This window comes from Herpailurus yagouaroundi, unplaced genomic scaffold (genome assembly GCF_014898765.1).
Source record: "Herpailurus yagouaroundi ecotype Mexico unplaced genomic scaffold, PumYag 196, whole genome shotgun sequence".
Classification (NCBI taxonomy): domain Eukaryota; kingdom Metazoa; phylum Chordata; class Mammalia; order Carnivora; family Felidae; genus Herpailurus; species Herpailurus yagouaroundi.
This window is the reverse complement of record NW_024412427.1, coordinates 14,077,128-14,096,171: the sequence shown is the minus strand read 5'-3', so window position 1 is coordinate 14,096,171 and position 19,044 is coordinate 14,077,128. Positions and strand designations below refer to the sequence as shown.

Genomic DNA, 19,044 nt, shown 5'->3' with positions numbered 1-19,044 from the left:
ATGTTACTCGTATGTACCCTATTCTCTTAAGTATTTCCATTGTTCGTAACTATATGTGTTATTAGTATATAGTGTTTCGCCGTTTAGAATTTTCCCGTTTTCTTGCCATTTTAAGTAACGTTGCATTGAACAGCTCCGTGCCTTTTTCCTTCCTTTGAATAACTTGACAAATGGATAGATTCCTAGAAGTAACGTTAACTGGATTAAACACGCAGAAGTTCTGTTTCTTTGTTCTTATTTCCACTTGACTTTCCAACAGGGCTGTGCCAGTTCCTATATTGTGAGGGGGCACATTTGCGTCCCAAGCACCATTGCGGCCTTGCTTTCTGAGACCGTTACCGATGTTGGATGTCTGCATTTTGTCCGTTTTATTACACAAACGAGTAAATGAATACCTCATCAGCCAGTCAACATGGCTGGCCAAACCGTGCACCTTCAGCCCTCCTCTCTCTCACCTCCTGCTTTGTGGCAGCCATGGAGGTGCACTGCTCAGACCTCCCTTCAAGAGAAGCGGCTGTGAGGATGTAGCTGGTGGACAGCCTCCGGTTGCCATACTTCCAGATCTGCAGTAGCATTTACCCAAGGCCATGTTCTCCAGGGGCTGCTCCCAGCCCTGGACTATACCCCAGGGGATACTCGAGCCTGGAGCTCCTTGCCCTGGGTGGGGCTCCTCTGAGGGGCTCCGAGCCTTTCCATCAGCCCTAGACCTGTAATCTCAGGCTCCTCCTCTCCAGTCCTCCCGTCCCTCTCCTTTCACAGGTATCAGACCCGCATTGCAGTCTGAAGGCTCCCCTGCCTCCTGCTCCTCCCCTCCTCCTGCCACAGGTGTTTCCCCCTCAGTGAAATCGTTTCGTGCCTACCTCTGTCTTGGTATTAGGTCTTAGAGCCCCCAGACTGACAACATACCCCATGGAGGAGTCCAACTGGGAGGCCTTCGTGTGGGCTAGATACAGACTCCAGGGTTTATTAAGTGGATGGCAGAGCGTTGTAGAAGACAGGAGCTTTGAGATGGGCCATAAACCGGAGCCGCGGAAGGAGGGAGCCTCCACCATTCGTGGGGGTGGGGCTAACAGTACTGGGACGACTTGGAGATGGTGTCGCGTTGTGCACCGCGGCTGTGGTATCGTAGATCGTGGTCGTGGCGTCGTAGCCGTCGGTTGCTTCTCGGTTTGGCTTTTCGTAGCTGTTCTGCAGAGCTGCTTCGATCTGTGGACAGGCGGTGGCGCGATGGGCCTCCCGTGGTCTTTGGTGCAGCACTGTTTGCTCCTGTCGCACATGAAGGTGGATCTCTCCAGGGAGCTGCAGTGCAGCCTGCAGGGTCCTGGGAACTTGCGCCCACAGCCCGACCCACCCCCGCTGGCTGCAGAGGAGAAGTTCAGGGTGGAGGCAGCCCCGGGGCCTGCCCAGGGATCGGGGCCGTAGGGGAGCGTTTGGCTTTTTATTCTGAGATGGCCACTTGAGACAGCAGGCAAATGAGAGGGGGGAAGTCCGGCAAGAGGAGACAGGACTTGCCTGGACTGACGGCCTCTGGGGAACCCCAAGGAGCTCTTTCTCCGCCAGTCTCCGCCTGTGACATCACTGTAGTTGGTGCCACAGGATGTGTGGGTGAAATCGGGGTGTGGGGAGCCGGGTCTTCATGGCAGGGAGGAACCTGAACCCTTGAAAGGGGGAGTTGGGGCTATTCTTACCCCCCGGCCTCCACTTTTCTGCCTCATTTGTTCTCAGGGAATAGGAAACCAAGTATCAGCCGACCCAGGGCAAGGAAAAAAAAGGTCAAATCGTTCCCCAACGCCTTAAAGGGAAATTAATGATTGCTACTTATGGGGTTTTTATGCATTCATACACTGCCGGATACCAGGGGCCACCTTCTGGTTAAATCTGATGGCTGTGTCTTAGCTCCGTCTGCCATCACCTCAGCAGTGGCATCTTCTGAGCACCGTTCCTTTCTGGATTTCTACGCACCCATTGCCTGGCTGTCTGATTTCTTTCTCTCTGGCTCTGCTTGCTCTCCTCACCCCAGGGTTCAGGTGGAGCACCTTGTTTGCCATCCTGTGTGAACTTGCCCTCTGGGAGGTGTCTTCGCCCTGCCTGCCAGCACTCTGTTGGGCATGGGGATGGGACCCTTGCTCCTAGGCCCAGCCTCTCCTCTGAGCACTAACTCTGGGGCTGATGAAAGTGGCAGAGAGAGTGGCCTTCTCAGCATCTTAGGAGCTTAGATATAGGGAGCTCACATAAAGTGAGAGAAAGGTATTTTGGACCAGGTTGAGGTTGACTTTTGTCTTAAAACAGGAAAAAAGTTTGAGGACTGGTTTTTGTAGAAGATCGTACACAGGGTAGTGGCTGGGTACGGGGTATTGAGGCCGGTGGTGAATTTTGAGTGATCCCTACCTTAGGCTGGAACTCAGGGGGGTAAGTCCTGCCTCCAAGCCTCCACCTGGCTTGCCTGTCACCCGAGCAACCAGATCTGTTAGCATTCCTGCCCCCCAGCCCTCCTCCTCCATCCAGTTTACCTGGAGTCACCAGGAATCCAAGGGATGCAAAGACCAGGAACAGGAGCTTCATGGCCGAAGGGATGCCTTGGGAAGCATGGTGGCGGTTTAATGGAGTCCGGCCCCTCTGTGTGATGTGCTTGGAGCTACTGCCTTTATAGGAGCCACATGATGCCAGGATACTGGGCAGTGAACCAGAGGAAGAGTTCATTGCCACCCAGAACAGTCAGATTAGATCATAATGGCTACCAGTCTGTAGCTGTGATTGATTTATTGAGCGCTTGTATTCTAGGCTGTTGGGAGGGGAAGAGGCAGAACACAGCACCATCTTTCAAAATATGCTTCCTAGCCAGTGTCGGCAAGGGTGTGGGAGAAACGACTGCTCTTTTGCACCGCTGCTGGGCGTGTTGATTGGTACTGTTTTGCTTTCAGAGAGCAATTTGGCAATATGCACCAGGAGTCTTGAAAAATGCCTGCATTTTGCCTCGGTAACTCTATTCCTGGACTTCGGTCTAACGGAAATAATCGAACAAATACACAAAGAGGTCTATCTCAACATTGTTTACAATAGCAGAAAGCCAAAAGCATTCTAAATGTTGGTGAAACATGGATGCAACTGACACCATACAGTGATTAGACCTATTGCAGGGACTCATTTACAAGGCGGACGGCTCACTAAAGACACGCCAACACTTCCTGTTTCAATTAGAAATATGTGGCGTCGCAAGAGACGGGCAATTCAACTAACAGTGGCTTAACTCATAGAAGTATCTATTATTTAATCAACAACAAGAAGGGGGTGATTTGGTGGTGGGATGAAGTTAGTCTTGGATCCTTCTGTTCTGCTATCCTCCGTGTGTAGATGCGCTGATTACCAGTTTATTCTCTTAGCCCCAAATCCACCCTTCTTTGTCCTGCTTTGCGATACTGGATTTGAACCCTGGAAAGATGCCTCTTTTGCCAGCTGGCCCTGTGTTAGGCTTTGACAGTGGAGGGTGTTGGAAGTGAAAGAGCGGACCTAGGCCGGCCGATGGAAGAACACCACAAACCGCTCATTTCATTCTGGGTTCCAGTTCTCCATTTTTAAATTCAGCCAAGGAGCCCCATGGCTCTCAGCCCAGCTCCAGCCCTGCTCAGGCCATGCTCCTTCCCCCTGGTGGCCACTCCAGTAGCACCACTGGCTGTGTCCTCAGGCAACTAACTGCCTCTCTGCCCCATGGCCACCTCTGCAGATCAGCTCTGGCCAGCTCCCTCTGGGGAATTTCTTCATCACTGCTCTGTGGCAGCCACGTCCGCTTTGAAGAGAATGTGTGAGGTTAGTTACTCCACTGGAACCCGGAAGTAGCGAAATGTGCTCTTTCCCTAACATTAATATTGCTGCTACTTCAGGTCCATAATCATTTACCTTTTATTTTGTTGATTAGGTCACTTAACAGTTTTTATTTATTTATCTTTTTTTTTTTTTGGGCGGGGGTTGGGGGGGAGTAATGCAGTAGGCCCATGTTTATGCCCACCAATAGAAATAACAGCCATTAACTGATTGACCCTTATGACTAAATGGGACATTTCCTAGACTGGTCACCATATCCCTTCTGGGATGTTCTTCCAATTTGCAAAAATGACTTTCCTTGTTTGACCTATGGATACATGACCTGTACCCTAGAGGAGTGAGCAACCATTCCAAAATTTCTGGGACTCACCATGATGCTTCCACAGCTACCCTCTGGAGTGATGAGGGAGTGACTGTCTTGGGCAGAGTAAGAGATCCAGCCCTCTAAACCCTTAGATGTTGCCTTATTCATGGAGGGTTTACAATTAAGCTGAAAACAACAGTATGAAACCTGTTAGTCACGCTAGACAGAGATCACCAAGGAGATTACCTTAGATGTACGATTGACCAGCCTGGGTTCCTTGGCCGACGTATCTTAGAGCCAATAATATTCTCTTGACTCAGTTGGCCAGCTAGGGGTGGCATTTTTATATTGGCTAATACGTCATGTTTTGTATTAGTTAATGCCAGCTGACTGACCGGGTTAGAATAATAAGTTTCTTGCAGTCAGGAATCGGTAGAATAGTTGACCTCGGCATGCCATTTAGTACTGTAGAACCACTTCTCTCGGCTTGGTCTGGGGACCCTCAGTACCCGGTTTAGGAAAGAATTCTAATCCTGCTTATTATTCTGGTTATCTGTTGCTATATAACAAACTGGTTTAGTGGCGAGAACCGCAGTAGTCGTTCACTTAGCTCCTGACTCTGCAGTTTGGGCAGGATTCAGTAGGAGAGGCTCATCTCTGTTCCGCATGGCGTCACCTGGGGCACGTTAGCTGGGGCTGGAGGATCTACTTCCAAGATGGCTCGTTCATATGGCTGCCAGGGTGGTGCTATCAGTTATAAACTCAGTGGGCGTGAGGGACCTCTTCATTTAGGCCTCCCCATGTGGCCTTCCTTACAGAAGGATGGCTGGATTTCATAGGTGAGCATCCCAAGAGATAGGGACTAACTTGCTGATTGCCTCATCTTTAATAGGTGTAACTCAAAGAACATCAATCAAGGCTGAAGAATCAAGTGATAAAGGTGTAGACATATTTGGCAATGTAGAGATAACATTGAGAACATTGAGATAACATTGTATTGACTCATATTGGATGTTTTGGAAAGGGAGGAGAGATAAAAAATAAGCTAATTCTATCATTGTTCTAGAAGGAAACCAGTAGATGCTGTAAAAAGAAAAGGACATCTAAGGATATGTATAACGTTATTGTTATAAAGATGACCACTCAAAAGTCTAAATTTAATTAAATATCTGAAACCTAAATATCAGAAGACCACACACACACACTACCTAGTGAATGACTTTTTAGAACATAAAAAATACATAAAGTATTTCAGAATTCAGACTGAATATTATTTGCCCTATCCATAAATATAGATGCTTAATTCATTCACCCTGAAAATTTCATATTAGATCATAAAGCATACCCAGCGCTGCACTGTATATAAGATACCTAAATTTCTGATTCAGAAAGAAGGGGGGTTCTGTCTCAAAGTGTTACAGACATACCAGTGCACCTGTCTTGTCTGCCCCCTTGAGACCTGGAGCAAACTGGCTTCTCCTGGAGTGACACCACTGCCCTATAAGCTGGAGCATGTGTTGGGGTCATGGTAACCTCTGTCTTCTTGGCTTGCCCTTCTTGGAACCTCTGCCTATGAGGAGGGAGGGTGATCACAGTCCAAGTATTCTTGACTTGGTGCTCCTAGGGGAGAGCCTGCACCCTAGGAGTGGGAGTTAGGTGGGGGAAGGAGGTCCAGTCTTTTGGACTGTGCTTGCCTTGACTAGAGTTGGGGTGAAGGCAGGAATGAGAGATACTTTTCCTCTGGTGAAACTGGAACCCTATCTTTGGAGTCTGGAGGGAAATAGTCACTGTCTTCTGAGCTGCCCTTGCCAAGAGTTCATGGACATTGTGTGTGTGTGTGTGTGTGTGTGTGTGTGTATGTATGTATTGGGAGCAAATGCTGGCCCCAGTGTTGCTAAATTAAATTACTAAATTTAATTTTTATTTTATTATAAAATTATTTTATTTATTTATTTTTAAGTAGGCTCCACACCCAAGGTGGGGCTTGAACTCATGACCCTGAGATCACAGTCACATGCTCTATCAACTGAGCTAGCCAGGCATCCCTATAAGGGTTTTTTAAATTTGGTGTTTCAGAGACTCTTGAGTGACTAGTTCAGTGCAGAAATTCCCTGGCCACCCACCTCCACATATTCCCACGTGTAGGAACCCTCCAGATTTGACAGGTGGTTCTCAGACCTATTTGCCTGGTCCTGTGGTTTTCAAACTATAGCACGTATCTGAGTCATGCAGAAGATTGGTGAAAATACATGTTGTTGAGCTTCTACCCCCAGAGTTGCTGATTCAGTGGGTCTCAGGTAGGTCTAAGATTGGCATTTCCCATGGTGTTGCTGCTGCTGGTTCAGAGACCACACTTTTTTTTTTTTTAATTGAGGTATAATTGAATATGTTATATTAGTTTCAGGTATAGAATATAATGATTCTATATGTGTATAGAATTCCTATAGATTTAATTCTAATGCTAATTAGATTTAATGCTAATTCCATTAGCACACATAATTACAGAGTTTCTGTTCTCTTACAATGAGAACCTCAGATTTGCTCTTTTAGCAACTTTCAAATATGGAATACAGTATTATTTTTATTTTTATGAAAAAAAAATTTTAATGTTTATTTTTGACAGAGAGAGAGCCAGAGCATGAGCGGGGAGGGGCAGAGAGAGAGACACACACACAGAATCCGAAGCAGGCCCCAGGCTCTGAGCCGTCAGCACAGAGCCCGACGCGGGGCTTGAACTCCCGGACCGCGAGATCATGACCTGAGCTGAAGTCGGACGTTCAACCGACTGAGCCACTCAGGTGCCCCTGCAATACAGTATTATTAAATATAGTTTCCATGTTGTACAGTACATCTCCATGACTTATTTATTTTAGAGCTGGAAGTTTGTACCATTTGGTCCCCTTCATCCGTTTTGCCCACCTCTGGCAAACTGCCCACCTTTTCCCACTCCCACCTCTGGCAACCGTCAGTCTGTTCTCTGTCTGTGAGCTTGGTTTTTGTTTGGTTTATTCCACATATAAGTAAGATCATACAACATTTGTCTTTCTCTTTCTGACTTAGCATAATGCCCTCAACCCATGCTGTTGCAAGTGGCAAGATTTCATTCTTTTTATGGCTGAATTAGATTCCATTGTATATGTAAACCACATCTATCCATCCGTCGATGGACACTTAGGTTGGTTCCCCTATCTTGGCTATTGTAAATAACCCTGCAGTGAACTGGGAGGTGCGGATACCTTTTCCAGTTGGTGTTTTTATTTCCTTCAAATAAATACCCAGAAGTGGGATTGCTGAATCAGTGGTAGTTCTATCTGTAATTTTTTGAAACACCTCCATGTGGTTTTCCATAGTGGCTGCACCAGTTTACGTTCCCACCAACAATGCTCAAGGGCTCCCTTTTCAGAGACCACATTTGAGAACAACTGGGTGAATCTTACATCCAAGGCGGGATTTTCTCCATGTCGGGGCACATGTTAGTGCTTTTATTGTTGTGCGTGTAGCCCACTTTCATTTTTTTGTTTGTTTCCTCACTTCCATTTCTTTCTACTCTTTTTTTTTTTCACTTAGTTTTGCTGATGATGTCATCTCTGTGTGTGCGTGTGTGTGTGTGTGCATGCACATGTATGTATGTATTTGCTATTGTTGGGGGGAATGTAATTAAAAATAAAATCTCTTCTCAACCCATAAAACCTCCCCACAGACGTAGAAGAGAAAGAAAACCGTTTTGTCACTAAATAAGCATTAAACTGGGACGTGATGCATACCGTAGACAATCTGCTAAGAGATTGCAAAGACCAAAATCTTACCCATTTCTATAGCCAAGAAGATACAACTCATTACAGACATGTTCTCAAGACAAACACTCCCTAGCCCTGAAGAGGACCAGAAAGTACCATTTGTCACACATTGCTGATCCTAGATTCACTTGATACGTAGAGTGGCTTCTCTGTGTTTGCTGATTGGTTTCACCCAAAGGAAAAACAAAATTCTCATATCCTTGTGGCAGGTGGTAGTTTTGAAACTTAGAGCGAGGAGCCTGAGGAACCTGCTGAAGTTAGGCTCCTACCTACCCACAAAAACTGTGACTACATTTCAGAGAGGTGGCTCCCAGGTCTTTGAGAAAGACATTCCTGGGTTGTAAAGTGGTCAAGAAGTCTATTTACATTAAAAAAATAATAATAAATGTTTTAAAGAAAGAGAAGGAACTTACAAGTTTTCTAAAGTAAATGCTCTAAGAAAAGGGAGGGGAGGGGTAATAAGTCTCTAACAGGGAGAATTAAGGCTCTTTCTTTTTCTAACTTTAAACAAATTTTCATTACACAAAAGTTGCCACATAGTTGGCTGTTTCTCTACTTTGTACACAATTATTCTTGCTCTCCACAGAAAGACTGCTTCTTAACTTTTCATCTGGTGATGGCAAGTATGAAAATCCCGATTTTAACATCATAGTAGTAAAAATGCCTCTTTTTATTCAAAAGTACAAAATACATTCTTTGTGAGCATGGACAATGACAGCAGTAAATCAGAATTTGTTGTCAACCGAAACCAGTAACTGATGGTTATCATGATTTTCTTAAACACCAGCCAGACTTTTCTTCAGTCATTTCCTCCAGTGGAATTCTCTGAAGTTATTGTTGAAGGGCCCTGCCTTGAGTTTCCTCTCACAGTTCATTCATAATGGTAAGGCACTGTTCTAGGAATTAGAACATTCCACCTTCCATACCCCCTCCCAGTCTACCCATTCCACCCATTCCTGGGTCCTTTTCTTCTTTAGGAATTCCGGTGACGACGACTTCTGCTATAGTTAACAGAAAGGCAATTCTAGCAGTATCTAGTAAAGTAGTTCTTACACCCTTAGTTGGATCAGTGACTCCTTTTCCCACCATCATTCAAAAAATCTCCAAAGCGTAGCGTCATAACCAACTTCTAAGGGACTTTGCATACGTTTCTCAACTATCAAGGATCATTCAACACCTGCATTCTTAGCAATGGTCATCGCAGGAATTTTGAAGATCTTCGTTAGCTGGAGTTATTGGATCCAAGGCTGGAATGCACCAAAGCAGGGCACAGCCCCTTCCCAGAGAATCTTCAGTAGCAGCTCGTGGAGCATTGAGGGCATCTGTAACTCTGTCTTTCTTTTCACTCACTTCAACATCATTTGTCCCAGCCTTCGGCACAGCTACTCTGAGAGTTTTGCCAGATGTTCATTCAGCTTTTCTTTTTCATATTCACTAGTTGTGATATCTAACTGTTGATTTCAAGTGATTTTTTTTGGATACGTTTTTCAATTTGAGCCTTGTTACCTTTTCTTTTTAAGAGCATGGAATCATCTTTGGTCATATTGACCTCTCCAACTTTTCCTAAGTCATGAAGCTGAACATCTTCAAGATTTAGAGTCAATCTTTCTTCCCCAAACACTGCACCACCAGTAGCAATAGCCATGTCTTTAAGCAATTTTTTTTTCTGTTGTCACCAAAACCTAGAGCTTTGGCTGCTTACCACCTGAAGACCAACTTTTAACCTATTCAAAACAAGTGTACTCAAAGCTTCTCCGTGAACATCTTCAGCAGTTATGAACAGGGACTTGCAGTGAGCATTGGCATTTCAAGAGCAGGTACAACGGACTGGACACTAGAAATTTTCTTTTTTTTCTGTTTTAGACATTTTCTTTTCACTCAGTAGAACATAGTCATCTTGGAATTCACATTTCTTTTTTTTATATATTTTTTTAATGTTCATTTTTATTTTTGAGACAGAGAGAGACAGAGCATGAGTAGGGGTGGAGCAGAGAGAGAGGGAGACACAGAATCCGAAGCAGGCTCTAGGCTCCGAGCTGTCAGCACAGAGCCTGACGCGGGGCTTGAACCCACAGACCGTGAGATCATGACCTGAGCCGAAGCCGGACGCCCAACCGACTGAGCCACCCAGGCGCCCCTCACATTTCTGATCTTTTGCTGTGTTAATGAAGTACAGAGAAATATAACCTCGATCAACCTTTATGCCTTCAACAATTTCTAATTCATCGTTTCGTGTTTTTCCAACCTTTACTGTGATGACACTCTCTCTTCCAGCCTTTTTCATTGCATCGGAAATGATGTTGCCAACTTCTTGGTCTCCACTTGCAGAAATCTAGCCATGTGAGCAATTTCTTCTGGGGCTGTCACAGGTTTAGACTGCTTCTTAAGTTCAGCGCTTACAGCATCAACAGCTAGTATCACACCGCTCCTGACGTCCACTGGCTTAGCACCTTTGCTAACCTTCTCGAAGCCTTCCTTGGCAATAGAGCGTGCCAGGACACAGCAGTAGTCGTGCCATCGCCAGCCTCTTCGTCTGTGTTATTGGCAACATCTTGAACAAGTTTAGGGCCAATATTTTGATACTTATCTTTTAAGTGCATGGACTTTGCAACGGTCCTGCCATCTTTGGTTACTTTGGGACTTCCCCAACTCTGTTCAATAATCACTGTTCTTTCCTTTGGCCCCATAGTAACGGCTACAACATCCGCTAAAAGGTCTATACCTTGGAGCATTAAGGCTCACGTATCTGCACCAAATTTTGTATCTTTGGAGGCCCGAGTGAGACGAGGAGCCAGTGCCCTGGATCCTGGTCTACTTTGGCAAAAGACTGCAGGTAACTGAAACATTTTTGCAGGGCAGTGGCAGGGCGTGCGGGCAGCAAGGCAGGCCATCGGAGGCGAGTGAGGCAAGGCTCATCTTTTTCATTTGTGTTTACCCTTACACTATCCTGCTTGCTGTTGGCTTTAAGGGAGGATTTGGGTGTGTAGCAAACTATTTTCAGTATGTATATGCCTTTCTTTCAGTTCCAAAAAGTTAATTTTGATGTTTTTCCTATAGGTTCTTGTATTGGATGCTTATTTTTATCTTCCCTTTATGTATTTGTGTTTTGTGTCAATTACATAAATAATATGTAATATCTTTTCTTTTAATCCTATGATTTTTTTATTTTGAAAGAGAGAGAGAGAGAGAGAGAGAGAGATCATGAGAGGCGGAGGGGCAGAGAATAATGAAGAGAGAGAGAAGCTGACAGTGTGGAGTCTGATGTGGGGCTTGAACTCATGAATGTGAGATCATGACTTGAGCTGAAGTTGGATGCTTAACTGACTGAGACATCCAGGCATCCCAATCCTATGAATTAAAAAAATTTTTTTTCCGATGTTTATTTTTGAGAGAGAGAGTGAGACAGAGTGTGAGCAGTGATGGGGCAGGGAGAGAGAGAGACAGAAACACAGAATTTGAAGCAGGCTTCAGGCTCTGAGCTGTCAGCACAGAGCCCGACGTGGGGCTTGAACTCACAGATGGTGAGATCCTGACCTGAGCTGAAGTTGGATAGTTAACCGACTGAGCCATCCAGGCGCCCCAGCTGTGAATTTTTAAAACATTCAAAACATTTAAAACATTTTAAAACAACGTTAATAAGAATTGCTAAAATAAAAATCCCAACAACACCAATTGCTGGCGAGGATGTGGAAAAAATTGTATCTCTTGAATTGCTGGTGGGAATGCAAAATGGCCCAGTTACTCTGGGAAATAGTTTGTCAGTTTCTTTTAAAGTTAAACATCAACTTCCCATTGGACCTAGCAGTCCTACATGTGGGTATTTGCCCTAGTGAAATGAAAACCTAAGACCACCCAAAAACCTATAAACAAATGTTTATAGCAACTTTGTGACAGCCCTAAACTGGAAAAACCCAAATGATCTCAATGAGTGAAAGGAGAAAAAAAAAAAAAATCTGCACTAGATCTCTAGAATATAATACTATTCGGCAGGAAAGAGGAATGAGTCATTGATGCACATGGAAAATTGGATAGACCTGAAAGACAAGCTGAGTGAGAGAAGCCAGTCACAGAACATTTCATTCAGCGGGTATCCTAGGAAACAGCAAAACCACAGTGATGGAAAATAGATCAATGGTTGCTGGGGGTTGTGGTGGGATAAGAGTTTGAATAGAAAGAGGTATTTTTTAGGTGATGAAGCTATTATTGTATGTTCTGTTCGTGGCGGTGGTTACACGAATCTAAACGTGTCAAAATTCAACACCGGGGAATAAGGCGGGGACTTGGTGTGGTGCTACGGTATCTTTCGTCTTGGGTGTCTGTCGTGCCTTTTGCCCAGCTTCCAACTGCACTATGTTGGGACAGAGCATCTGGAGGTTCACAGCCTCTGTGGTCTGTAGGAGCCACTCTGAGGAGGGTCCAGGGGAGAATTTGCCATTTTCAGTGGAAAACAAGTGGTGGTTACTAAATATGATGACTGTGTACTTTGGATCTGGATTCACTGCAACTTTGTTTATAGTAAGACACCGACTGCTCGAGAAATAAGAATGTTTTAAGTAATCCATTAAGCAGATGTGAAAAGGAACATTTTAAGAGGTGCGATCTCTTTTCAAACGCTTGAATTCAACATACCCGGTATGTTTGTTAATGAACTTGAGGCATGAAAAACAACCATGTCAAAATTCAAAGAACTGTATGCCAAAAGAACAAAAAGCCAAATTTACTCAATGAAATTGAGCAAATTATACAAAATAATTGTATCATCCTATGCTTATGGGTCCTTAGCTTCCTCGCGACAATTTAATATGTCCAAGAGCTCTTTTCACATCTAAAAATGTGGATCCTCAGGATTCTTTCTAATTTTACATCACTCTACGCATATGGATGTACAGTGGTTTAGCTCAAAACAGTACCCTTTTGATAAACTTGTATCTTATTTTTCCCATTTCTCCTTTTACAAACAAAATGGGAATGATTATTTCCCATCACATTTTTTTAAAAGATTTTATTTTAAAGTAACCTTTACCCCCCAACATGGGACTCGAACTCACAACCCCGAGACCAAGAGTCGCATGCTCTACTGACTGAGCAGCCAGGCGCCCCTCCCAGCACTTTATTTTTTTATTTTATTAAAAAATTTTTTTTTTTTAACGTTTATTTATTTTTGAGACAGGGAGAGACAGAACATGAACAGGGGAGGGTCAGAGAGAGCGAGACACAGAATCTGAAGCAGGCTCCAGGCTCTGAGCCATCAGCCCAGAGCCCGACGCGGGGCTCGAACTCACGGACCGCGAGATCATGACCTGAGCTGAAGTCGGACGCTCAACCGACTGACCCACCCAGGCGCCCCTCCCAGCACTTTAAATAGTTCTTCTATTTGTGGTCATGCTGCCAGTTCTACGCACGGTTTAATTTGATTTCTTTTGCTTTTAATTTTTAGGGATTGCTTTAAAAATTTTGATATTCTTATATTAGGTTAAATATTTAAATGATTCCAAAGTCAGATCTTCCAAATAGGGTATATTCAGAGAAGTCTAGCTTTTTTTTTTTTTAAATCTGTCTTCTCTGATTCATTTCTTCCTGCTCCTCTAAATAGATGTGCACTTAAATTTTTTCTTTCCTTTTAAAAATAAATGTATCTAATGCTTTTGTTTTCATCTCCCTTCCCTTCCATCACTCTCTCCTCAATATGGAGAATTCCAGGTTACTTACGGTCATTGAAGCCAGGAACAAGGGAGCAGCAAAAGCCAGAGGCAAGAACTTCATGCCTGAAGGATAGGGACATGTTTGGGGACAGTGCAGTGGGGTGGATGGACAGAACTACCTATGTCACTTGCCTGGAGCTCTAATCTTTATACGACCTCAAATGAGATCAAAAGTTGAGCAGTGAGCAAGTAATAAAGTAAAATAAAGCAGAAATCTCCGCCATTAGGGCCAAAGGATTTGGTCAGACTGTCTCATTGGCTACTGCATACATTTGCGGAGTTCTCACAGAATATCTGGAAGACTAGCATCCAGTCTTTGAAAATACACTTTCTAGCTACTGTTGGTAAGGGTGAGGCAACACAGGGACAACTGAGTACTGTTCCTGTGAGTTTAAATCAATGCAGTATATTTTGGAGAGCAATTTGCAATATATATTCAATGTCTAAAACAAAGTTAAACAGAACAAAACTATGCTACTCTTTGACCCAGAATTAACACGCATAGAATAAATGGATAAGTTCACAAAGATGTCTAAGTACTATATTTCCTTCTTAGCATTGCTCCTAATGAGGATGTGAAAATGTAAATGTCCGTCAATAGAGAATTTGCTGATTTATGGTACATAACACATTAGAATTCCATGCAGCTTTAAACAGTGTTAATCGAGGGCCTACAAGATTAAAAGCTGGTGTGATCTCTTTGAAAAATGAGTGAAAATTAAGTGAGAAAGGAAAGTTATGGGATAGTATGAGCTAGTCTTTGTTATATGTATTTATACATATGCATATATATGCATAAAATATAATCTGGAAGGATATGTACCCCCAATTTTAAGGGTCTTTATCTTTGGGAAGGATTATTTGTGGTTTTATTTTTTGTAATTTTATGTTTCTCTATATTTATGACTGTTTCTACTATTGTTGTTTGTTTCTCTTGCTTTTTACACTCCACATGTAAGTGAAATCATATGGTATTTGTCTTTCTCTGTCTGACTTATTTCACTTAGTATTATACCCTCTAAGTCCATCCACGTTGTTGCAAATGGTAAGATTCATTCTTTTTTTTATGGCTGAGTAATATTCCATTGTGTGTGTGTGTGTGTGTGTGTGTGTGTGTGTGTGTATCTCTATCTCTATCTCTATCTATCTCTATCTCTAATCTATCACATCTCCTTTATCCATTCATCTGTTGATGAACACAGGTTGCTTCCATATTTTGGCTATTGTAAATATTGCTATAGGAAACATAGGGGTACATAAGTCTTTTTGAACTAGTGCTTGTGTTTTCTTTGGGAAAATACCCAGAGGTGGAATTGCTGGAATGTATGTATTTCTATTTTTAGTTTTTTTGAGGAACCTCCATACTGTTTTCCGGAGTGGGTTTTTTGAAAAATTTTGAGATGAATATACTTATACAGCAATATTTGCTTTCTTTCCTGATTAACACAAAAGATTGATTGGATTCAAATCAGGTTCACTGGAATCCAAGATCTTTCCTGTGTTAAGCTTTAGTAGCAATTTCAAGGATACAGGTAATTATGAAGCACAGGGAAAACATGCAAAAGTCTCAGGTGTTCATGTCACTTCCCAGCTCCCATGTGCCTCATTAGAATGAGCTGTGGATTGGGTTTAATGCAGGAGATTTCTGAGTGATGTCTAAGTGATGCATGTGAGCGTATCACACAAAGGGGGATGTTTCCTTAAGAAACATTTCCATTTTAGTCTCTGAAAATTACATAACGTTATACATGCATGACATCTTTTAAGGAGCCATGTCTTTATAAATTATAGATTCCAGGTTTGTTCACTAGAAACAATTCTAGATGTATTCAGAGCAGATTATTCTGTTAGCTAAAGACTGCTGCTAGTGAATGCTATTGGTGAGTTCTCTGGGTCTGCTTGCATGTTTAGAAGGGGATCTGATAGAGTCAACATTATTATTTTTCTTTCTTTCTTTCCAGGAGCATCCCTGATAAAGGGAGAAGATTGATTGTAGGACTGTTGTTAACCCCTTTCTTCCCATCTCTCTCTCTTTTTTTTTTTTTTTTTTAAATTTTTTTTTCAACGTTTTTATTTATTTTTGGGACAGAGAGAGACAGAGCATGAACGGGGGAGGGGCAGAGAGAGAGAGGGAGACACAGAATCGGAAACAGGCTCCAGGCTCTGAGCCATCAGCCCAGAGCCTGACGCGGGGCTCGAACTCACGGACCGTGAGATCGTGACCTGGCTGAAGTCGGACGCTTAACCAACTGCGCCACCCAGGCGCCCCTCCATCTCTCTCTTTTTTTTAAAGTTTATTTATTTATTTTGAGAGAAAGGGAGACAGAGAGAGAGAGCACAAGGGAGGGGCAGAGAGAGGGAGAGAGAGAATCCCATTGCTAGTGTGGAGCCTGATGTGGGGCTTGAACTCACAAACTGTGAGATCATGACCAGAGCTGAAACTAAGAGTCAGATACCTAACCAACCGAGCCACCTGGATACCCTATTGTTTCTTCTTCTTCTTTTCCTTCTTCTTCTTCTTCTTCTTCTTCTTCTTCTTCTTCTTCTTCAAATTTTTAATGTGTTTTTAATTTTTGAGAGAGACAGAGACAGAGACAGAGTGTGAGTGGGGGAGGGGCAGAGAGAGACACACACATAGAATCCGAAGGAGGCTCCCGGCTCTGAGCTGTCAGCACAGAGCCTGACTTGGGGCTCGAACCTACGAACCGCGAGATCATGATGTGAGCCAAAGTCGGATGCTCAACTGACTGAGCCACCCAGGCGCCCCATGTTCCTTGTGTTTCTTTCTTTTTTTTTTTAAAGTTTATTTATTTTTGAGACAGAGAGAGACAGAGCATGAACGGGGGAGGAGCAGAGAGAGAGGGAGACACAGAATCGGAAGCAGGCTCCAGGCTCTGAGCCATCAGCCCAGAGCCCGACGCGGGGCTCGAACTCACGAACTGTGAGATCGTGACCTGAGCTGAAGTCGGACATTCAACCGACTGAGCCACCCAGGCACCCCATGTTTCTTAATAACAATTTTAAGTACTTTCATTGTCATGGTTCCTATTCTGTGCTCTAATGCCATTTCTCCTAAATTCCTTTTACAGTGTGTTAGCCAGAAAGAAAGGCAATAATCCAAGTGTGAACTCACCAGGTCTTAAATTTGGCAAATGTAGGAGTTGTCCAAGTTCTTTGGGTTTATTAAATCCTTTAGGATAGGCATATTTGCTCCTCTTCCTCTTTGTAATGGGTGACTAGCAGATGTCACGATCAAGTCCTTTATAGCTTTTTCTAAGCTGTTGCTAAAAGTCCAAGGTGAGGTGGTCCATGTAGGTACCTTAGTATATAACTGGCACTGGGCTCATGCTCCAAAACTGTTGTCGCTGGGAGTTGGGGTTGTGTGGCAACTAAGTGCAGGGGCTCTGTTGTTAGACAGGCATGGATTCAAGTCCTGGTTCTACTACTTATCTGTGACCTTCAGCAGTTTTACTAAAACCTCAGTTGCATTATTTACAAAAATGTAAGATTCTCAAAGTTCTCAGTACTGTACTTGGCACTTTAAAAATGTCCGATAACTCTTAAATACTCTCATTATTAGTATTGCTTTTCTATAGATCTTCTTCCTGGTTGCTATCCTTCCCTTAGTTCCCTGCGGTATTATAATAGAGCACTTATTAATTCACTGGGTTGCCTTTGAATTGAGCTTCCATTTATTGATCTTGTTCACCAGATCCCTTTTTAAATTTTTTTTTTTTTCAACGTTTATTTATTTTTGGGACAGAGAGAGACAGAGCATGAACAGGGGAGGGGCAGAGAGAGGGGGAGACACAGAATCAGAAACAGGCTCCAGGCTCTGAGCCATCAGCCCAGAGCCCGACGCGGGGCTCGAACTCACGGACCGCGAGATCGTGACCTGGCTGAAGTCGGACGCTTAACCGACTGCGCCACCCAGGCGCCCCACCAGATCCCTTTTTAATTCTCAGATTCTGCAAGAGTTAGAATGCATCAGCGATAAACCCTGGGTATGTGGAATCCGGAGTTACAAGGGCTTCTTTGTCATATATGTGTAGAATCTGTAGACATTAGCATCCAGAGGTACTTTCACCATGGTCATGCCTTTGTTTCCGGGATTGTGCTCAAAGCTGAAATTCAGGATGGAGGACAGACGGTAGGAAACACGGTGAGTTCTGTTTTCTTTCTTGGCCCAGACTCACTCAAGAGGGGAAGCAACTGACAGTGTTAATGGTGATTTGTCATGTAATTCTTAAGCCAGCTTGTTTTCACCCAGCGGAGACCGTATAGTACGCTCTCTGCATCTTGTCTTACCTTTTTTTCCTTAGATCCTCAGGAAGCCTGGTAATTTTATCAGAATATCAGCGCAGGTCTGCAGTGTCCTCATCAGACCTGGCAAAGACAAAGTAGTTGGTAGCTTAGTTGCCTGCTACATACGGCCAGGAAGTGTAGGAAACCCTCCCTGAAAATAACGAGCCTCTGAATTTTCGCAGCATATTGAGAACGTTCTCTGGCTTGTGCCTTCCGGATTTTCCCGGGGCCAGGAGTGGGCAAAATCTTCCCAGCTGGTCTAGGTTTCAGTGCGAGCTGCTCTATCACTTGTTGTCTACTCCTTTCATCCCCACCATTGTTTTCGATCTCAGCTATTGAATTCAACACCCCTCCGTGACACAGACTCATTGGTCTGGGCAAGGCTCATCTCTTACTTTACCCATTCATTTCTTGTTAACTGTATACCCTATTATCTTTCCCCTCCCTCCCCTTGGCTCTAATGAATTTAATGAATATGTTTTACATGTTCTTTTTCTTTCAGTTTTATTGAGGTACAATTGGCAAGTAAAAATTGTACATATCTAAGGTGGACAACACGAGGGTTTGATATACACGTATGTTGTGAAGTTACCACGATCAAGCCAATTAAAACATCCGTCACTTCCTATAGATACTGTTTTTTTGTTTGTGGTGAGAACACTTAAGATCTCCTCTCTGCACATTTCAAGTACACGGTACAGTATTACTAACTAAAATCACCATGCTATACATTAGCTTTCCCAAATTTATTTTTTATTTTTATTAAAAAAACTTTTTTTTAACGTTTATTCATCTTTTGATAGAGACAGAGCGTGAGTGGGGGAGGGGCAGAGAGAGAGGGAGACACAGAATCTGAAACAGGCTCCAGGCTCTGAGCTGTCAGCACAGACCCCGACGCGGGGCTCAAACTCACGGACCGTGAGATCATGACCTGAGCCGAAGTCGGATGCCCCACCGACGGAGCCACCTAGGCGCCCCAGCTTTCCCAAATTTATTAATTGTACAAGGGAAAGTTTGACCATCCTCTCCCCATTTCCCCCATGCGGCAACTGGCAACCTCCATTGTACTTAGTGCTTCTCTGAGTTTGACTTTTTTAGATTCCATATATAAGTGAGA

At 43.7% G+C, this 19,044-nt stretch overlaps 2 protein-coding genes and 1 pseudogene across 2 annotated transcripts; 1 reads left to right on the top strand and 2 right to left on the bottom strand.

The window, feature by feature from the left end:
- Window positions 1-234: 234 nt before the first annotated feature.
- Window positions 235-2,764, bottom strand: DEFB132 (defensin beta 132). Its single transcript, XM_040446803.1, has 4 exons — window positions 2,511-2,764; window positions 1,077-1,360; window positions 456-563; window positions 235-273 (listed from the first exon to the last, which is right to left on the bottom strand). The coding sequence occupies exons 1-4, from the start codon at window positions 2,698-2,700 to the stop codon at window positions 235-237; spliced, it is 621 nt and encodes a 206-aa protein (XP_040302737.1). The 5' UTR covers window positions 2,701-2,764.
- Window positions 2,765-8,478: 5,714 nt separating this feature from the next.
- Window positions 8,479-10,794, bottom strand: LOC121012350 (60 kDa heat shock protein, mitochondrial-like; annotated as a pseudogene).
- A 918-nt stretch (window positions 10,795-11,712) lies between these two features.
- Window positions 11,713-12,462, top strand: LOC121012356 (cytochrome c oxidase subunit 7C, mitochondrial-like). Its single transcript, XM_040447427.1, has one exon. It carries the CDS (start codon window positions 12,271-12,273, stop codon window positions 12,460-12,462), a length of 192 nt encoding a protein of 63 aa, XP_040303361.1. The 5' UTR covers window positions 11,713-12,270.
- The last annotated feature ends 6,582 nt before the right edge of the window (window positions 12,463-19,044 follow it).